The sequence below is a fragment of the Camellia sinensis genome, chromosome 12 (assembly GCF_055761805.1).
Source record: "Camellia sinensis isolate YWXY chromosome 12, ASM5576180v1, whole genome shotgun sequence".
Taxonomy (NCBI): domain Eukaryota; kingdom Viridiplantae; phylum Streptophyta; class Magnoliopsida; order Ericales; family Theaceae; genus Camellia; species Camellia sinensis.
In genome coordinates, this window is record NC_138972.1 from 170,906,314 (window position 1) to 170,926,473 (window position 20,160).

General features: G+C 37.9%; 2 protein-coding genes across 3 annotated transcripts; both read right to left on the reverse strand.

Annotated features, from left to right (window-relative positions):
- Window positions 1-7,861: 7,861 nt before the first annotated feature.
- Window positions 7,862-12,602, reverse strand: LOC145803409 (LEC14B homolog). Of its 2 annotated transcripts, XM_082896681.1 has the most exons (5): window positions 12,489-12,602; window positions 10,970-11,134; window positions 10,079-10,240; window positions 9,419-9,479; window positions 7,862-8,180 (listed from the first exon to the last, which is right to left on the reverse strand). In XM_082896681.1, exons 2-5 carry the CDS (start codon window positions 10,987-10,989, stop codon window positions 8,160-8,162), a joined length of 264 nt encoding a protein of 87 aa, XP_082752807.1. In that variant the 5' UTR covers window positions 10,990-11,134; window positions 12,489-12,602; the 3' UTR covers window positions 7,862-8,159. The 2 variants fall into 2 exon arrangements, with proteins under 2 accessions (XP_082752807.1, XP_082752808.1); XM_082896682.1 differs by lacking the exon at window positions 12,489-12,602 and having other exon boundaries at window positions 10,970-11,155.
- Window positions 12,603-12,633: 31 nt separating this feature from the next.
- LOC145804039 (ATP phosphoribosyltransferase 2, chloroplastic-like) lies at window positions 12,634-15,609 on the reverse strand. Its single transcript, XM_082897455.1, has 8 exons — window positions 15,297-15,609; window positions 14,814-14,879; window positions 14,611-14,718; window positions 14,400-14,483; window positions 13,196-13,297; window positions 12,967-13,080; window positions 12,813-12,893; window positions 12,634-12,651 (listed from the first exon to the last, which is right to left on the reverse strand). Exons 3-8 carry the CDS (start codon window positions 14,680-14,682, stop codon window positions 12,634-12,636), a joined length of 471 nt encoding a protein of 156 aa, XP_082753581.1. The 5' UTR covers window positions 14,683-14,718; window positions 14,814-14,879; window positions 15,297-15,609.
- Window positions 15,610-20,160: the final 4,551 nt, after the last annotated feature.

The following is a 20,160-nucleotide window of genomic DNA, read 5'->3' on the forward strand; positions in this document are numbered from 1 at the left end:
CAACACACTACCAACCCGATCTCCCAAGAAATGGAAACAATCCCCGCTCAAGGTACATACTGTGACCCTCTGCCGGTAGCAATCAATAACAGCCCGGTATGACGATAGTCAGTCCATACCCAAAATAACATCAAATACCGACATGGGTATAACTACAAAAGGAAACGGAAGTCGACGGTCGGCAACCTCTATATCGCAGCCCCGACACCCCTGTTTCAAAATTAATTCACCCCCAAGAGGCGATACAACACATATAGGAGACGCTAACTGTGCCAACTCCAACCCCAAAAAAGATGCAAATGCAACAGATATAAAGGAATGAGATGCACCCGTATCAATTAATACATTGGCAACCGACTTGCAGAATACAAAGGTACCTCTCACTACAAATGGAGCCGGTACAAGGTCTTACGCGGTAACAGAATACACGCGCCCTGAAGGCCCCTGATCAACCTGCTCACCTCTAGGAGCGAAAGACTGCTGCACAGACTGAGACAATGAAGCCCCCTGATTGGCCCTCGAGGCCTGAACTGACTGTGCGGGCTGAAAACTCTACGTCTGCCTAGAACCAGACACACCCGACGTGGCACCCAACTGCGGGCAAAACCTCTTCAGGTGCCCCGCCTGACCACACTGGTAACAAGACAGTGGCTGGCCCCTGCCCTGACTCTAGCTCTGTGGTCGAGCTGAAGATGAAGCAGCTCTCTGACCTCCTCCCCTCTGCGGGCAAACTGGAGACTTGTGGCCCAGCTGACCACAGTTGTAACAGGTGATGTCTCCTTGACTACCTCTCCCAGGACCTGCACTCGGCACTGGAAAGGTAGATCTAGCAAAACCACGCTGAGACTGCTGAGGGTTAGAACCCCTCTGCCACCTGCCATCACCCTGACCATCTTGACTTCTCTTGGAGCCCCTTTGCCTCTCCTCCTCCTCCTGCAGCATCATCTCCATATGGGCCGCAGCATCTACAAGCCGCCCATAATCCCGGGTCATAGAACCCCCAACTCTCATCTTGAGGCCATGCCTCAACTTCTTCTCGAATTCCAGGCAACGACATTCCTCAGACGCCACAAGCTCAGGTGCGAACCTGGATAAACTGGTAAATCCGGCCTCAAACTTGACCACTTATAAACTCAGCTGCTTGAGCTGAAAAAACTGGTCTCTCAGCTTCTCCCTGATAGTTGGAGACAGGAACTTCTCCTGGAAGGCAGTAACAAAGGCCTCCCACGTGCCACCAATATAGCCCCTCATGTACTTCCACCACTGACCCGCATCCCCCTTAAGCTGGAAAGATGCCAAGGTCACCTTCAAAGCACCGTCTTCGATGCCAAGCATCTCAAACGTCTTCGTCAACTGCTCCAACCACTCATCGGCCTTAAGTGGCTCCTTAGGATCCCAACGAACTCATCCGGATTCGACCGGAAGAACTCCCTTTTCAGAAAGGATGGCCCTGCCTCGGCAACACGGGCCCGGACCTGATTATCAGCTCTGAGAATATCCATAGATTCCCTTAAAGCTCCTGCCATCTCGCGGGCTAAGGCGTCCATGGCCTGCTGACCTATAGGCTCGGCCACGTTGGCTTGACCAACACCCTCCTGCTGCACCGGAATCTCCTCCGGTATAGGCATCTCCTGCCTCCTAGGCCTACCTCGCCTACCTCCACGTCCTCATCCTGACATCCTAATAAAGACAACGAAGAACATTAGAACATTCATAAATGTGCTGAAGCTATAACACTCGCGTCCTAATGCATGGACAACAGTAATTCATTCCACGTAAGCACATAATCACATAAGCACTTACGAATTTCATTTCCGAATAATGATAGTCCCGAGGCGTTACTAGAGTTCCGGTTAGAAACAGTATTGATCAAGTGCTTTTCCAACAAGAATCTCAGAAACCCAAGGATCCAATCAACATCCTAGAAACTAGATCCCATACCAAAATAGTCACATAAACATGTTATCACATAAGCACATAACAGTAAACATAAGTCTCTAACAAGCGAGACAAACCCATTATGATACTAATCACTTCCCACGTACCCAAAGTATTCAAACCCGGTACGCTCTGATACCAAGTTGTAACTCCCTCAAAATAAACACATAAATCATCCAACAATAGCATGCTTAGACCTAAGAGAATCAAGCATAAATAAATATTCCATCAGAGTAATCATTATACAATGCATTACATGTTGACAACCAAAGTAAACGCCCTATGGGCTTACAACTTTCCAAGTCAACACTTGGTTACAAAACAGAGTACTAACTCTATACAAAGAAAGCCCTTGGCTTGATATACATGTAATACAACAAAAGTAATCACAAAAAGACGTCCCAGCCACTAAGCCTCCCAAGCTATGTCCTTGGAGGTGGCATGCTACCTGTACCTAGAAATGATGTCCCATAGAGGGTGAGCCAACGCCCAGTAGAGATATGCTAAACATAACATGAGCAGTAACTAAAACATTAGCAATTGATAAATGTTTGACTCACATAAATCAATTCATAAACCTGGCTCAGAACCTGGCCATATATTTTAAATGAGATTACATCTCTTATCAACAATACTTCCGTTTCAATTGAGATAACAACTCAAATTAAACACTTCACACTTAACCAAAGATACACATAATTGTTGTATCAATCTCAAAGCAAGCACTTCCATACTTCATATATGATATACAAATTAGCTATATCAATACTTCAATAGATACACAAAATTGCTGTATCAATGGAGTCCATCCCCTATCTCCTCCCAAATAATATCCGGTTTCGGAGTCCATCCCCTATCTTCCCCTAAACCGTGGAGTACATCCCCTGTCTCCTCCCACTCAACACAATGTATATAAACGTTTATCATATACACAATCATTCAATACACAAATTTGATGTATTATTCCAATCGTCATATTCGATGACATATTCAATTGATTAGTTTTAGTTCGCCTAATCATCATGCATTGTCTACAACAATCAAGACTACCCTTCACCGGTAGCCCAAAGCAATTATTTCTAAACAGATAATAAATGCATCAACAGATAGTTTATCAATATTTTCAAAAGTGAGCGATTTATAATTCCAACTCCACTAGTCCATCTGATAATGAGCCAATTTCATTATATTCAACTCAATTTCATAAACACATAACTTTCCCTAATTAATTATACTAATTAACTTATACACAAATTAGGGCTTTCTCCCCCATCTCTCAATATTAACCCAATGGTTCAAATATCAACAACCAACAACAATAACATCATTTTGAGGCCCAAATTACATCTTTAAGAATCAAAATAACAAAACCCGCTTCTATACCTTTTGAAACCCTAAGCCCCAAAATCAAACCATTTGAACAACTTGCTCAAAATATAGGTCAAAGCCCATAAGAGTGAGTAGGAATCCCCACCTCAAAAGATGAAACCCAACGAAGGAGATGAAGAAAACGAAGATGCTCCAAATCCCAAAATTCTCGGATCAAAATGTAGCCCTCGACGATCACACACGTTTTACAAAGGCCAAAGGGTGAGAGATTACTCTAACTAGATCAAACGCCAGAGAGAAGTGGAGGTTTTAGTGAGAGAAGCTCTCCAATGGCTGTTTTGAAAAGTAAGAGAGAGAAATTGAGTTGAAAAAGTGATCCAAAAAGCTAAATCTCGAAGTGATATACACGTCGCCCTGCTCGAGCATCGATTACACACTTCCAGAAGTTTTGCAGACATGGTCCCCGCTCGAGCGTCAAACTCCCCGCTCGAGCGGAGGAACAAAATCAAAGGGTCACGCTCGAGCGTCAAAACTCCCGCTCGAGCGTACGAAGACTTGTAGAGAAAAGTACTGGGAGGTCGAAATTTACGCTCGAGCGTCAAAACGCTAGCTCGAGCGGAGAAGCAACAACGAAGGGCCCGCTCGAGCGTCAAAAGCCCCGCTCGAGCATGAAGGCCAAATTCTGGGCATCAACTTTTGCTTTCAAAGTACAACCAACCTGTTTCAAACATGCCCAACTCAACTCAAGACTCAAATACAAAGAGTAAAGGCTAGAAATGAGAATGAGACAACAACACAACCACGGAACCGAATCCGGAATGCAACATACAAAGGAAAGGAAATCCGGGATCGCTATATTTCATTTTTATTCAATTTCCGTTTCTATTCAACTTCATTCTTTATTTAATTGCCAAATAGATCGTTAAAATATTGTGATTCTTGAACGAACTTCCATTTTTAATTTTATGCAACTTTCGTTTTTATTTATAATTTTTTTCAACTTCAATTTTTATTCAATTTCCTTTTCTACTTAACTTTTTTTTTTAATTTAATTTCCAAATAGATTGTTAAGTTATAGCGGTTTCTTCAATGAACTTCCATTTTTAATTTTATGCAACTTCCATTTTTATTTTTATTCAACTTCCATTTTTATTCAATTTCCATTTTGTTTCAACTTCCTTTTTTTTATTTAATTTCAAATAAATTGTTAAGGTATAGCAGTTTCTTGAATGAACTTCCATTTTTAATTTTATGTAATTTCCATTTTTATTTTTATTCAACTTCCATTTTTACTCAATTTCCTTCACTGTTTAACTTTTTTTTTTATTTAATTTCCAAATACATCGTTAGGTATAGTGGTTTCTTGAATGAACTTCCATTTTTAATTTTATGCAATTTCTATTTTTATTTTTATTTAACTTCCATTTTTACTCAATTTCCTTCTCTATTTAACTTTTTTTTTTTTATTTAGTTTCCAAATACATCGTTAAGGTATAGTGGTTTCTTGAATGAACTTCCATTTTTAATTTTATGCAATTTTTTTTTTATTCAACTTCCATTTTTATTCAATTTCCTTTTCTATTTAACTTTTTTTTTTATTTAATTTCCAAATGGATCGTTAAGTTATAGTGGTTTCTTCAATGAACTTCCATTTTTAATTTTATGCAACTTCTATTTTTATTTTTATTCAGCTTCCATTTTTATTCAATTTTCATTTCGTTTCAACTTCCTTTTTTATTTAATTTCCAAATAGATCGTTAAGGTATACTGGTTTCTTGAATAAGCATCCATTTTTAATTTTATGCAACTTCCATTGTTAATTTTACACGACTTTGATTTTTATTCAATTTTTTTTTTCTATTCAACTTTATTTTTTATTTAATTTCCAAATAGATTGTTAAGGTATAGTGGTTTTATAGTGATCCCGGTTTTGCCTTTCTTTAGTTATTGTATTCCGGACACAGTTCCGTGGAGTTGGTTGTTGTGTATGCCGTGTTGTCATCCTTTAATTCCATATATTTGAGTTGTAGGATGTGTTGGGCAAGGTTGTTACAGATTGGTTGAGTTTGAGTTTCAAACCTTGTTGCCCAGTTTTCAGGTGATCCGCTCGAGCGGGTCTTTTTGCGCTCAAGCGGGGTTTACACACTCTCAGCATTTCGTGCCTCTGTAAAACTTCTGCAGGTGTGTTTTTCACGCTCGAGCTGGTATCTTGGCGCTCGAGCGGGTAGTTCATTGTCTGTAAAAGTACTGGAAGGGGGAGATCCACGCTCGAGCGGCATTCCCTTTGCGCTAGACGGATGTGTTTTGCAGTTGTGTCTTAGCGCTCGAGTGGGTACCCTTGCGCTCGAGCGGGTCCAGCTTTTGTGCTTGACGCTCGAGCGTCCTATTCTCTGCTCAAGCGGGTCATATGTATATCAGATATCAGTTGGGTCTTTTTAGATCACTTTTCAACTTCCACTCTCTCTCTTACTTTTCCAAAAATCCATTTTTGAGAGCCTCTGTCTCTACATTGCACCTTCTCTCTAGGGATTGATCTATCTTGAGTGATCTACTCCCTTAGTGTCTTTACAAAAAGTGTAGAGCTCGGTTTGGGCTTCCTTTTGATCCGAAATTTTCTTGGTTTGGAGCACTTCGAGATTTCTCCATCATCTCCATTGAGTTTCATCTCTTTTGGTAGGGATTCCTACTCATTCTTATATGCTTTAACATAGATGTTGAGCTTTTTGCATAAATGGTTTGATTTGGGAAATTTTGGGTGTTAGGGTTTCAAAGGTATGAAAAAGGGGTTTTTATTATTTTGACTCATAAATATGTAATTTGGGTCTTAAAATGATGGTATTATTGTTGGTTGTTGACATTTGTGCCTTTGTGCCAAAGTTGAGAAAGAGGGAAGAAAACCCTAATTTTTGTTATAAATTAATTTATACAATTAATTTGGGAATGTTATGTGTAACGCCCTCAAAATAAACCCATAATATTATACATTCACTGTCACGACCCGAACCCGCCCCCGTGGGTTAAGGACGTAACCGGCCAGTAATCATGAGATTACCTACGGCCTCAAACTGTTCTAAACGTATTTTAACAGAGTTAATGGGGGCCAAACGGAAGCAAAATTAAAAACTTTGTCCATAGAGCCGTGCTTATATGCACATCAAACAAACCATACTCAGATACGTTAATAACTCACATCAAAAGTACAGTTTCACAAAATTCATTACAGACAGGATCGTCCAAAACGAGTCAACCTATAACAGACTATGTACAGACATGCACTAGGTCCTTGCCAACAAGACAAAACATAGGTACATAGTAAAAGGGCAAAGGTGGTCTCATGCGCGAGGCACAAGGCTGACTCTCCCAAAACTCCTGTTGTTCCTAGCAGACTTCACTGGGGCTGGGTTTGGACTTCCCTTGGCTCACCTACAAATACATGAATGAGCGTGAGCGATAGCCCAGTGAATAATATCAAATATAACAGTTACATAACAATATGTAGAACAACATGCTCCAAACGGCCTTGGGCCCAATTCATACTTCTGTTTAACAGCAAAATATATATAACTATACGAAATGCAAGTCAAGTAACTGTAGTTCCAAACATTCTGGCCTTTGGCCCATCCGGGTTTCCATTCATGGCAAAACGGCCCTTGGCCCATTCATTCATGTCAAACGGCCTTTGGCCCATTCATTCATGTCAAACGGCCTTTGGCCCATTCATTCATGTCAAACGGCCTTTGGCCCACTCATTCATGTCAAACGGCCTTTGGCCCATTCATTCATGTCAAACGGCCTTTGGCCCACTCATTCATGTCAAACGGCCTTTGGCCCATTCATTCATGTCAAACGGCCTTTGGCCCATTCATTCATGTCAAACTTTTGTCCACAATCCCAATTAACGACTCATAATATTTATAGGGGAATAACAATTGGACATTGACAAGTTTTCAAATATTGATATTACTCACAGTCACTACAACAAAAAACACATTTGGCAACCCAAAAATTTGACGCCAAAAGTACAAATTCCGTCGCCAAAAGAATCGGCGACAAATATACAACTTGTCGCCAAAGGCCTGTCACTAAAAGTATTGGCGACGAAATCAGAAATTGTCACCGTAGGTAGACATTTAGCGACAAGCAAAATTGGTCGCCAAAAATCATATATTTTGTCGCTATAAAAGTACAATTTGTTGCTAAAAGGTTAAAATTTGGATAGGCTATGTAGTTTTAGCGACAAATAAATGCGTCGCCAAAAGTACTATTTAACGACAAAATTAATTTGGTCGCTAAAAATCACGTTTTTAGCGACGAGTAAGTTTTGGTTGCTAAAAGTTCTTGGAATAACCACTAACTTTTAGCGACAAAAACAATATGTTGTCGCCAAATATATTAACAGCGACCAAAATACCACCTGTCACAAAAAATTCAGTACACAAATTTTGATTTTAATAATTTTCCTGTTCAAAATAATCCAAAACACCTGTTTTCCTGTGCACAATATATACGCAAATGTAATGTAAATAATAATACACCTGTGCAAGACATTCATACTAATTCAAAATTAATAGCTATGAAAAATCCCAATAAACATACTTACAATTCTCTGACAATCTAAAACATGCATACCAAAATACTTACAAACTACTAACATTAAATCCATAAATACATTACCAAATCCTATGTCAAAACATTTTCAAAATTACAACCAAATATTTTGATGTTAAACATCTAACCAACAAGTCATTTACTAAAATCCTATGTCAAAATATTTGCAAAAACACAACACTAAATATTTTGATGCTAAACATTTAATCCATAAATCATTTACCAAAATCCTATGTCAAAATATTTCCAAAAACACAAAATCAAATCTTCCGTTGCAGCCCAAACTATTTTCCACCATTGCCAATCTGTCAGATGAAAAAAGAAAAAACAATATTAGATTGACAAAAAAAAAAAAAAAAAACCTCAATATGAACTTCACAATTTTGATTTTAATTTTGTAACGGGAAGTCCAATCGGGTGCTGTTTGCTCATACAACTCTATTTAGGCTTGAACAAGTTACCCGTACCAAGTTTCAGTGGTTTCAGTGGTCATTTTGCAATTTTAGCCCCCGAACGGGCCTTTTAAATCTTGTGTTTTACATTTTTTCTTCTAATTTTTTAACCGGAAATCCAATCGAGGTCTCATTTGTTCCTACAAGTCTATTTAGGTTTGAACAAGCTGTTCGTGCCAATTTTTGGTGGTTTCGGTTGTCATTTCGCAATTTCGGCTCCTGAACGAGCCTTTTAAGTCATGTGTATTACAATTTTCCTTCTAATTTTCTAACCGGAGATCCAATAGAGGTCTCGTTTGTTCCTACAAGTCTATTTAGGCTTGAAAAGGCTGTCCGTGCCAAGTTTTGGTGGTTTCAGCGGTCATTTTGAAATTTCGGCCCCCGAATGGGCCTTTTAAGTCTTGTGTTTTACATTTTTCCTTCTAATTTTTTAACCGGAAATCCAATCGAGGACCCGTTTGTTCCTACAAGTCTATTTAGGCTTGAATAAGCTGTCCGTGCCAAGTTTCAGTGGTTTCGGTGGTCATTTCGCAATTTCAGCCCCCGAACGGGCCTTTTAAGTCTTGTGTTTTACAATTTTCCTTCTAATTTTCTAACCGGAGATCCAATTGAAGTCCCGTTTGTTCCTACAAGTCTATTTAGGCTTGAACAAGCTGTCTGATTATTTAGCATTTGGTGGCCATTAGAAAACATTTTCTGTTCAAATAAGTTTTTTTCCATTGACCATGAGAATTGTTTTCCATTGACTTCCATTTGTCATAATACCAAACTCCAAAAAATGTTGAAAACATATTCTGCTGCAACAAACTAAGCATAAATAAATGAAAAGGTCCAACCAAAGTGGCCGGTGTCTTATTATTTACACTCTTGCAGCATGATTTTTTTTGTTTTTTTTTTTTGATAAATAAACACTCTTGCAGCATGATTGATCATTTGCAATGACAAAAATGTCATGCTGCACGGAGAAGGCAGCCAACTAAGAAGGGTCGCATTCTCCAGTTACTCATCCTAGTGTATTAATTCAACAAAAAAATTTAGAGAAAGAAAAAGATCTAAGTTTTGGAAGAGCAATGAAAAATTTGAATACACACCAGATCATAGATATACATAAAGCAATCACTAGATCCGGTGTAGATGTACTTTTGACCAGTGCTGCAAAAAAAGGAAAAAGGCATTACAAGATTAGAAACTTCAATCCATTTGGAAACACTTTCGGATAATATGGTACACCATTCAGTACCCTGTCAAAATAAAACCCAATTACATTGGATAAAACCAATGTTCTAAAATTATAGGCCAAAAATTGACATCCAATAGGTTGCGGCTTCTTTCCAGTTTGACAAGCATTGCAGTCCAACTAGAATGAATCCAAAAAAAAAAAAAAGGGCAAAACAAAATAAAATAAAATAAATTTCAGACCCCAGTTGGATAACATTAAAGGCAATTTCACGGGCGAAATCATTCAAAATCGTTCAACCAGAATCCACTTTGGATGTTTGCAGACAAAGAACCTGCAAGATATAAACCAGTATTTGGTGCATTAGACTGAGTCTGACTAAACCAGTGTGAGTCGTAAGAGCTAAAAGATTCAGGGGCATATATTTGTGACGAGCAATCATCATCAGTTGGTGAACTAGATTTGAGTTCAAAATTTTCATAGAAGCAATAACAATCATTTTTGACATTCTATAGAGTATAAGACTGAAATGAAATAAAATTGTCTCTACAAGAAGATAGTATCAGTGAATTATCTATATGCTGGGGAGAAGTAACAGCGTATGAGAGTGCGCAAGACTGAATGACCTTTATATGTAGCCAATGACAGATCATTAGGATGTTTCAATTTTTTTGCCTGAGATGGGTACTCCACCCATCTATAATCCCACTCATAATCCCTAAAGCTTTTGCTGGTGCTGCATCAATGAAATTTTCAAGTCAGCAAAGCAATCATTTTACTATACTACATATAAATCCCCTTCCCCAGCTTCGGCGGAGACCATAGTTTGACACATCCCAACCACACTCAAGTTGCCACACCCTAGATTGAACATTAAGCAAAGGAAGCCTGTTAAAACCCAAGTTTTGGAGTAAGCAGAGTATGTAAGATGTATCATTCCTAAGAATTCCTCTAGGTCAATGCCCAGGGAAGAACTAGAGCCAAAAAGCAAGAGATCCCAATGGCACAAGTCAAGTAAGCATATACATATTTGAACGATTTAGCATATGACTGACCAGCAGCGAATATGAATGATATCTAACATGAGATCCCACCTAAAGAACATGGATTATAAATATTAAACATTATGCAGACATTTTTTCATATAGTGATCCTTAAGTAAAATTTAAAATTTGTCTTTGAGCATCATACAAGTTAGTGCCAGAATTCATGCCAACAACCTTAAGTTCATATTTTCAAAGTTGCTATTTTATTTTTTCTAAATTTTCTCTCTAACTGGGCATGTTTTGGATAACTTAAAGAATTGAAAGTTAACAATAGGACATTAGGTTCCTCCACTCCTCCTCCATTACTGTATTATATAAATTTCTATTACTCATCAGAGAATCAAATCAGTTCAATCACTAGAGTACAGTTGAGAATTAGTAAACACGAATGCAAAACAAAAGCAACAAAAGAAGCGTACCAAGTGACGTTAGAAGACATTTTCTGAATATCCCAAAGTTTGAATGCCTGATCCTTTCCATTCGAGATAAAATAACGGCCATCTCCACGACTGTCAATAAAAGTAATGCCTTCTATATGTCCCGTCAGGACCCCAGCTGCTTGCCCTTTTGCAACGAAACAACGCCTGTCCCACACCAAACAATTTTATTTCAAGATTCCTAGTAAAATAAATGGAAGGCATGATTAAAAGAAAAACAACAATAGCTTGTGAGCCAGCAGCACCACAGATTAATTATCCTGCCACTGCAATAAATCACCCCCCTTTTAATTGCATCAAAACATTCTTAAAAATCCCAGAGGTCCTGACAAGTGATTTCTATGAGAATGCATTTCAAAAGCATTTCTTGACCATATTAGGGAGTATAACATCGAGTCAATGGCCCACAATTTCTATTCATCTGATATATGACAAATGGTAAAATTAAAATCAATTTCACACCACAGCACTGTAGGAAATATAAACCCTGGGTTCTATTGTTCTCCAAGCTAGGCATCTGCAAACTATAAAGATGAAACAACACCAAGGATCAAACTTGAAACAAACCCCTAAAAAATATCATCTCCTAGATTTACACACTACCATTCTTGTAGAATGGTTTATGGTATTGCGTCTGAAACTCTATATTTATATATCATGGTTGTATCTTATCATGAGTTGGAGGATACATTCTAATTTTAAAAAATAAATTAAAATTTTGAAAGCAATAAGCAAAAATCTAACAAATAAAAAAAGGCACAAGAAGTAATCCTCACTAAAATACAGTGCTAAATGTCCATATCACAAAACCATCAAGGTAGCCCGGCGGTTAAAGGTTGTCATTGGGACCCATTGTTAGTCAAGAGCTCTTATGTTAAACTCCCGCTGGCCACACCTGTGGCTTGTGGGTGGTCGCAATGATTTGGGGTTTTGGTTCTAGGAGGTCCTGGATCAAGTCTTGTTAGCACTCATGTTATCTTTGTCATTGTGCATGTTCTCTCCAGGTTTGAGACGAGATTGCATGTGAAGGAGAATGTTAGCTTGATATAAATTATTGGGCCATTTCCTAAAACTTAAGCTTTCCGAACAATTGATGATCTAACAGCTCCATCAAATAACTTTCAGATTTGAAAAAGAAAAAAGAAGAGAGAGTGAGACAGAGAAGAAATGAAGTAGAATTTCACATCAGTACTGCCTATATGCTTTTTGTTGTAGTGTCTATATGTAATATGATATTTGACATGGCAAGTAATTACACAAAGTTGGTCCTATAAATGTGAGCTAGTGGGAAGTTAGACATGATACAAAATTAAATTACAGCATTATTTGCACAAAGTGGCAGCTCTCATTCTCTACCCCAAATAAGACTAAACCCTAAACTTTGTGGTCTTTCTCTAACTCTCTGCGTGTCGTGGATGGATGGGTGGGAACTTGGGAAGGAATAGTTTCTATTGTTATAATTAATGGCATATATTGAGTAAAGAAAGAAAAAGTGTCTCACTGCTCTCAGTTGTTGGACAGACTTGTAAAGCAACTTTTTGGGCACACATATGACTATGGCATAGTAATCTGCTGCTACTCTCCCATCACGTTTGCAAAAAATAGGACTTATAGTTAGCTCCTGCATATATAAACATGAAAAGCATTTAAGGCAGCTCTTGGAACTGAGAAGAACTCAACATTTAATCAATAATTCAAAAATATCAAAGTATCTCCAGTGAGTGCTTCCACAATACACGCCATTTAGAATTAACTTGTACTAGGATAAAACAACATATATGGTTTGGTTTTCACATTTCTTTGAAAGAAAGAGAGATTGATTCACCTGCAAGCCCGATAATGATGTTTGGCTCAGTATTCGTTCCGCCACCTCCTCTTGACTGCTTCCCCTCATGTTTGTAGTAACCTAACATAAATAGCATGAGACAATGAAATTATAGGCAACTACAACCATAACATAAAAAATAAATTATGCACACCGTGAACTGTCCAATTGCCCTCAAATGTGCCTCCAATCTTTCAAGAATTTCATGTGGGATGTCTAATACACCTTTCCGTTGGGTCAAGGACTTCCTGCTAGCAACAAGAACAGCCTGAAGACAACAAAGATAAAGTAGAGAGACTTTCAAATTAATACTTGAAGACCCTCTTTAAAATAAATTATCAAAGACCGTTTGGCATGCTTGGTTAAGTACAAAGAGAGTGCACCTGACTTTGCAATATAACTCCACCTTCAATTTCTTTTAAATTGTTCTCTCTCAATGTGGTTCCACGACTCACAAGGTCCACAATAGCTTCAGCTATTCCCATCTTTTTCAACAACAAAGCAAGCAGCTAATATTAATACCATTGGGAACTAGCATATGTAATGCAATTTATATTAAATGAGTTGCATTAGGAGGCAGGAACTATGCAATGCCAAATAAATAAGTTAACTTTATAGATACTAAGCAACCAATTTCAAAAAGAAAAATGCTATAAACAATGAGCTAGAAAAAATGAACTGTTCTGAATTTTACCTATTCAAAACAGCATCCAGAACAAAAAGGAAGCTGATTTTTATAGCAAGTCAAGCATGGTAAACTTTTCTAAAAATTTCATTTATTAAAGATTCAGTGATCTGATCACTGAAAAACAAAAAAAAGAATGTAAACAGAAGTAACAAACGAAGGCACAATTGCCTGCCAAAATTCTAAAATGTCACGACAATAAATCAAAAAGCAAAATTCAGTTAGTTCATTACATTCATAGCCAATGGCAACAATAAATCAAAAAACAGGTAAGAAGCTAATTGAGGTCTTGAAAATGAAACACATATATACATGTACCAACTCCTCTATATGTATACATATATATAGTATAACTTCAAAATGATATTGAAACATGCAGGGAATTCGGGTTCAAATTTTTGCTTCACTGGTTTAATTAGAAAATAGGTCAAATTTTTACCCAACCCCCCCCTCCCAAAAAAAAAAAATCATAAGAAGAAGAAAGAGGGTATTTTTACATAGTTATATTGTAAACTTCAATTATTTGACATGCTTCTACCTAGGTGAATGTCCAACCACAAGTGTCACATACATATCTCATACCCTTACATTAGTGTCTAGTTTCCAGAAAAAGGGTACTACACACATATGAAGAGTCAATTAACATAGCTTGACTACATCAAATCAGGGGTGCAGATATGTGAAACTGGAGATAAATATAAACACCCCACAATAAAAAATAACCACTAACAAGATAGAAGAAATATTTGACAAATAAGTATAGTATTTGTGAACATGTGAGACATTAATGGCCAAGCCTTCATGTACTGTCCACTCTCCCTGGCAAGCATCACGTGCAATACTCACGAGAGATAGCATAACTTGACAAAAATAATAAAACTATAGAAAAAAATAACTCTTACCGCAGGAGCTGCCTCTAATGCTCCATCAGCAGTTGAAAAAGTAACATGCTTCACTCCATTTTCCTTCATAAATTTAGGACCCAGCTGTGCACAAGAATGGACTACAAACTTAATCCCAACCAAACTTCTTAATTGAAACTTATAAATAAAAATTATTTAGAAAGAAATAATACAACAGAAAAATGATAGGACAAAGTGAAATGCAACATACATAAGTGAAACCAGTGGCAACTCTCAGAGGTTTCTCGGGTGTCCATTGACGCATTTGCGCTAGCTCCTTCATTGAGTTTACATTCTCAAAAATCCCATATTTGGGTATCTGACAAAAAGAAAATATGTATTATACCCACAACCGTACAACCACGTGACAATCAGCATACCACTGTATTGTGTTAAAGGAGAACAAGGACTTACTGCCAAGGATAAACAGCAGTCTCAAAACTCAAGTCCATCATGAACAAGAATTAGATCTTCATTCCCCTATGAAAAGTAATACACGTGATAATTTTCAATTGTTAATATTTTCCCACAAAATCAAACTAAATGAAAACAAGTGCACAAGAAAATTAGCAGTGCCAAGATGAATGCAACATTAACAGTAAGGATGGTATCTTTTTTCTTTTTTGATAATCAAATTTATTTAAGAAAAACAATGCATCAAGAGGGAGATGCCATCTTTATATGTCACAAGTGTACGAAGCCAAAAGCAAAAGGAATTTTTCATATCACTGATTAGAGAAGATTACTGAAGCGTATGTTAAATGAACAAAACTTATAAGTCATAGTAGGAAACTTGCTCAACAGGTATCAAACATGAGCATACAATCAACTATTCACTTCTCACAATTGTGACTTCTCCGTTATGTGAATAAAAAAACTCATTTGCACAATTCATACCTGCCCATATTCACTAACTGTATCAAGACCCACAATACCAAGGTCTAGATCCCCTGATACTAATTTCCGTACAATGTCTTTTGGCCACTGAAACCAAACTTCCAGGTTTGAGAGCTGCAACAACCATTAAAAAAAGTCATGCAGCTACATAAGACATAAACTTAAGCATAACTGTAAATACTAAAATGTAGAGCATGAAGAGGTCAAAAACAATGCATAAACTAAGTGGCAGAAAACAAGATTTTTGTTTAGAGAAAAAATACACTACCCCATATATATGTTCCATATTTCAATAGTGTCTAACACATGGTTTTATTGATCAAATTCATTGAACCAATAGATGAATACAAGAGAGAGAAAATGTATTCACTCACACACTCATAGTTTTCAGTGAAGATGGGAAGGATGACAACAAATGCTGAAAATGGACAAAGTACCATCTAGAAGAAAGCTTACACAGCATAACATTGTGAAACATGCAATGTATAATAGTATTTATGTAAGCAAGTGCATTGGCTTGCAGAGTTCACATCTGCTAACTCGCAGATGAGATTGAAATTTTGCCTCTGTAGCCCATATTAACAGACAAAGTACATCTCTTGATAACACATTCTTAAATAACATAAAATTATTTAGGGCAATTACAAGCAGAATAACAAAAACCAATAACCTTCTCCAAATAGCCTAATATATTCTTTGGAAATGAAAAATGATCAATCATCAACCTGAACTTTTAGCAAGATGGGTTGGGTCTAGGTTTCTTTGACACCAATATACATTTTCAGAAGGGCTCAAACCCACCCCAACATCTTTGTTTATGTGACTTCTACTGCTATGTCACTCTACTGAAAAATGGCATGTTGAACCCTTAAGGACACAATAAGCTATTTGTGCTATTGAACGAATTGCAGTTTTGCCATTTATGTTAGTCAGTATTGTAGCTACAACTTAGTTAGAGTTGCACCCAAAATGTGTGCCAAAACATACAGGAATATAGGTAGCTAATAATATACATACAAACATAACCTTCATAAAAATAACAAATATCACTTTGGACTAGTCATCATATTAAACTCCCCCCCCCCAACAATTCCCATACGCAATGGTCAAGAAATCCTGCTCATTACTGCTTTTCCAATAAATAGTAAAATAATATGTACAGATTTATGAAAATGTACTAAAGAATAAAAGAACGAACCTGCAGGAGTTTTGAAACTTCAAATAATTAAGTCCTATCCTCCTACACATTCAGATTCAGAGCCTGAAACTATTATACCCTCCTAAACCAGATGATCCATACCCAAAATTATAATATCAGTCCCTAAAAAATACAAAATCAGTTCCAAAATCAGTCCGAAATTCAGAATATACCAGTCCCAAAAATCAGTTCCAAAATCAGTCCAAAAATTAGAATATATCAGTCCGAAAATCACAATATCAGTCTGAAAATCACTATATCAGTCTGAAAAATCAGATTGATGACAAAGAAGAAAAAGAGGAAGATGAGAGAGTGTGAGGGAAAAATCAGTCCTATTGATTGTGTTGTGTTCTGCAATGCCGAATAAGAGAATGAAATTGATGATAAAGAAGAAAGAGAGGAAGATGAGACAGTGTGAGAGAGAGAGTGAGAGGGAGAAGGAGAGGGAGAGGGAAAGAGAGACGAAGAAGAGGGAGAGAAGACATACCTATTTCTCTTCTGTGCCGCTCCAGGTTGTGGAATGAGAAGACGAAGAAGACACATTTTAGGTCAATCCTGTTTATTCGGTCATTAAAAAAAAAAAAAAAAAAGACAAATTCAAAACGACGTCGTTTTGACAAGAAATTTATTGGCGACGAAAATTATTATGTTGCCATAAATAACATTCACTTTTCAGCGACTATTTTAATTCCGTCGCCAAAAAATCCAAATTGGCGACAAACATTTTCGTCGGCAAATATTAATTTCGTCGCCAAAACTTTTTTAGCGCTCCCGCGCAGAAAATTAAATTGGCGCTAACCATTTTTGGCGACGAATTAAGATATTTGTTGGTAATAGTGTATTTTTTGGCGACCAACACATATATTGTCGCCAAAAACATACAATTGGCAACAAAATTCAATTTGGTTGCTAAAAAACGTCGCCAAAAATGCTTTTTGTTGTAGTGAGTGATCGGCTTGTGGATGCGCCCTGGAGCTTGACCCTACACATTTCATGAATACAAAAGGGTCACTAACAGTTCAATCCGTTCTTTAATTCACATATTCCTCTTTAGGCTTTGTTCTTATCTCATTAACTCATTTACAATGCTTAACACATGCCTAAGAATGCTTACAAGTGAAAGAGAACGGAAAACGAATCACAGAATGCATGAACAAAATTCCAGAAAACAGGGTCCCCGCTCGAGCGTAAGCTTCTCCGCTCGAGCGGACCCTTAAGGCCTGCAAGGTACTGGTTGCACAAAAGATGCGCTCGAGCTGAAGGTCCGTCTACAAAAATCCACGCTCGAGCGTGAAATGTCCCGCTCGAGCGGGCATCCAACTCTGTAAAAATGCTGGGAGCACGATTTTCCCGCTCGAGCGGCCATTACCCCGCTCGAGCGGACCTCAAAAATCTGGGTTTCCCAGATCGTGTTCTTGAGCTCCAAATCAGTTTTCCATCTACATTTCTTGCATGCAATGGTTCAAATTACACATTTACACATGCTAACATGCTACTAATGCAGATTACAACATTAGGAAGCTCAATTACATGAATTATCTACATGCATGTCCCAAATTGTCTCAAACCCATCATCAACATGCTCAAATTCAAACATTCAAGACTTATACTCCCATGATTTGTACATGCATGTGGGAGATGCTCATCATTCTCAACTTAGATGGTACAAATGGTGACTACAATATGAGCTTTACCCAAAACTCCACATGAATCATGTGTTTCAAGCTCAAACGTGCAATTTCAAGGTAATTTCTTACATGCATGAGTTCTAAGACTTCAATCTCAACAAAAATCAACTCATTACATGTTCTTGATCACAAACAACCCTTGAACTTACAAATTACAAGTAAGAGTTCATGAAATCACTTACCTAAGAGCTTCAACACTCAAGCTCTAGCCAAATCTTGAGCTAGATCTTCAAATTCCCAAGTCTTGAGCCCAAATTACACAAATCTCTCCCTTTTTCTCTCCATGGCCGGCCTCTCTCTCCCTCTCAATTGTCTAACTCAGATTTTGAGTTTTAAGAGAGCTAAAGGGGAGTGCAATGCAAATATAAAACAAGCCCCACTAACAAATATTTTAATATAAAATAATGGGGTACTTAATTTATCAATTTAATCAGTTTAAATTGACCAGAATCAAATTTCAATTAAATTTCACCGTAGGCCCTAAAAATTATGCCAACCACAATGGCGTAGTCAATTTCGGGTTCCGTGGCCGATAAGGCCCTCAATTAAATTTCCAAAACAGACTACTCAAACAGATATTCCTACGATGAACAGATAAAATTTCAAACCACATATTTTCACATAGTGGAACACAAAATCATATCAAAATACATAATCACATCATGTTAAGGACCAATTAACATACTACGGAACAGGGGTGTCACAGTCTTCCCCCCTTTAGGAAGTTTGGTCCTCCAAACTTAACTTACCTTCGTCGGGAAACAAATGTGGATAGCGTAGACGCATTTCCTCCTCTTTTTCCCATGTAGCATCTGTCCCATAGTGTTCTTCCATTCCACTTTCACCATTGGAATGGATTTGTTTCTCAATCCTTTCACTTGTCGGTCAACAATTCTTTCCGGCCATTCAGCATATTCCATATTTTCATCAATAGCAATCCGGTGATAATCAATCACATGCAACGGGTCTCGGAGGTAACCCCTCAACATTGACACATGAAACACATTGTGGATTTGCTCAAATCCCGGTGGCAAAGCAACTCTATAAGCAACTGGACCAAGTTTCTCCAAAATTTGAAACGGCCCAATATAACGGGGCGTCAACTTGCCCTTTTTCCCAAACCTGACTTGGCCTTTCATTGGAGAAACACGGATGAACACATGGTCGCCGACCTCATACTCAAGAGGTCTCCTCCGGACATCTGCATAACTCTTCTGTCGGTCTTGAGCTGTTTTGAGCCTTTGCCGAATAGTCTTGATCTTTTCAGAGGTGTCTTGTACAATTTCAGGCCCGAGCAAAGCTCTGTCCCCGACCTCTGTCCAACAAATAGGTGATCTACACCTCCTACCATACAAAGCCTCGTATGGTGCCATACCGATGCTGGAGTGGAAGCTATTATTATAGGCAAATTCTGCAAGTGGCAGGTAATCTTCCCAACTCCCCTGAAAATCCAAAGCACACATGCGAAGCATATCTTCCAAAGTCTGTATTGTTCATTCTGACTGCCCATCTGTCTGTGGGTGGAATGCAGTGCTGAACCTTAGTTCTGTTCCCATAGCTTCCTGCAAACTCTTCCACAATCTAGATACAAACTTCGGATCTCTATCCGACACGATGGTTACTGGAACTCCATGTAAGCGGACAATTTCATCAACATAAATAGTAGCCAACCTGTAAGCAGTAAATGTAGTTTTGACAGGCAGAAAATGTGCAGATTTAGTCAGTCTATCAACTACAACCCAAACAGAATCCATACCGCGGGAAGTCCGAGGTAGGCCAACAACGAAATCCATAGTCACATGTTCCCACTTCCACTCAGGAATGGGGAGAGGTTGAAGTAGACCGCCTGGTTTCTGATGTTCAGCCTTAACTTGCTGACACTGAAGGCACTTGGACACATGTTCTGCAATCTCTTTCTTCATTTTAGGCCACCAATAGGTTTGTTTCAAATCCCGATACATTTTATTGTTACCCGGAT

Bases quoted from the DNA above. Each gene is read 5' to 3' on its own strand.
- LOC145803409 (XM_082896681.1), bottom strand. From the start codon at position 10,989: ATGTCTTCTAACGTCACTTG. The intron at 9,480-10,078 runs ATAATTCACTGA...CTTTTTTTGCAG, and splicing joins TACTTCTCCCCAGCATATAG to CACTGGTCAAAAGTACATCT. The intron at 8,181-9,418 runs GTGTGTATTCAA...TTCATCTGACAG, and splicing joins TTATGTATATCTATGATCTG to ATTGGCAATGGTGGAAAATA.
- LOC145804039 (XM_082897455.1), bottom strand. From the start codon at position 14,682: ATGAAGGAGCTAGCGCAAATGCGTCAATGGACACCCGAGAAACCTCTG. The intron at 14,484-14,610 runs GTATGTTGCATT...TCTTGTGCACAG, and splicing joins TTGCCACTGGTTTCACTTAT to CTGGGTCCTAAATTTATGAA. The intron at 13,081-13,195 runs GTGCACTCTCTT...TGTTGTCTTCAG, and splicing joins GAGTTATATTGCAAAGTCAG to GCTGTTCTTGTTGCTAGCAG.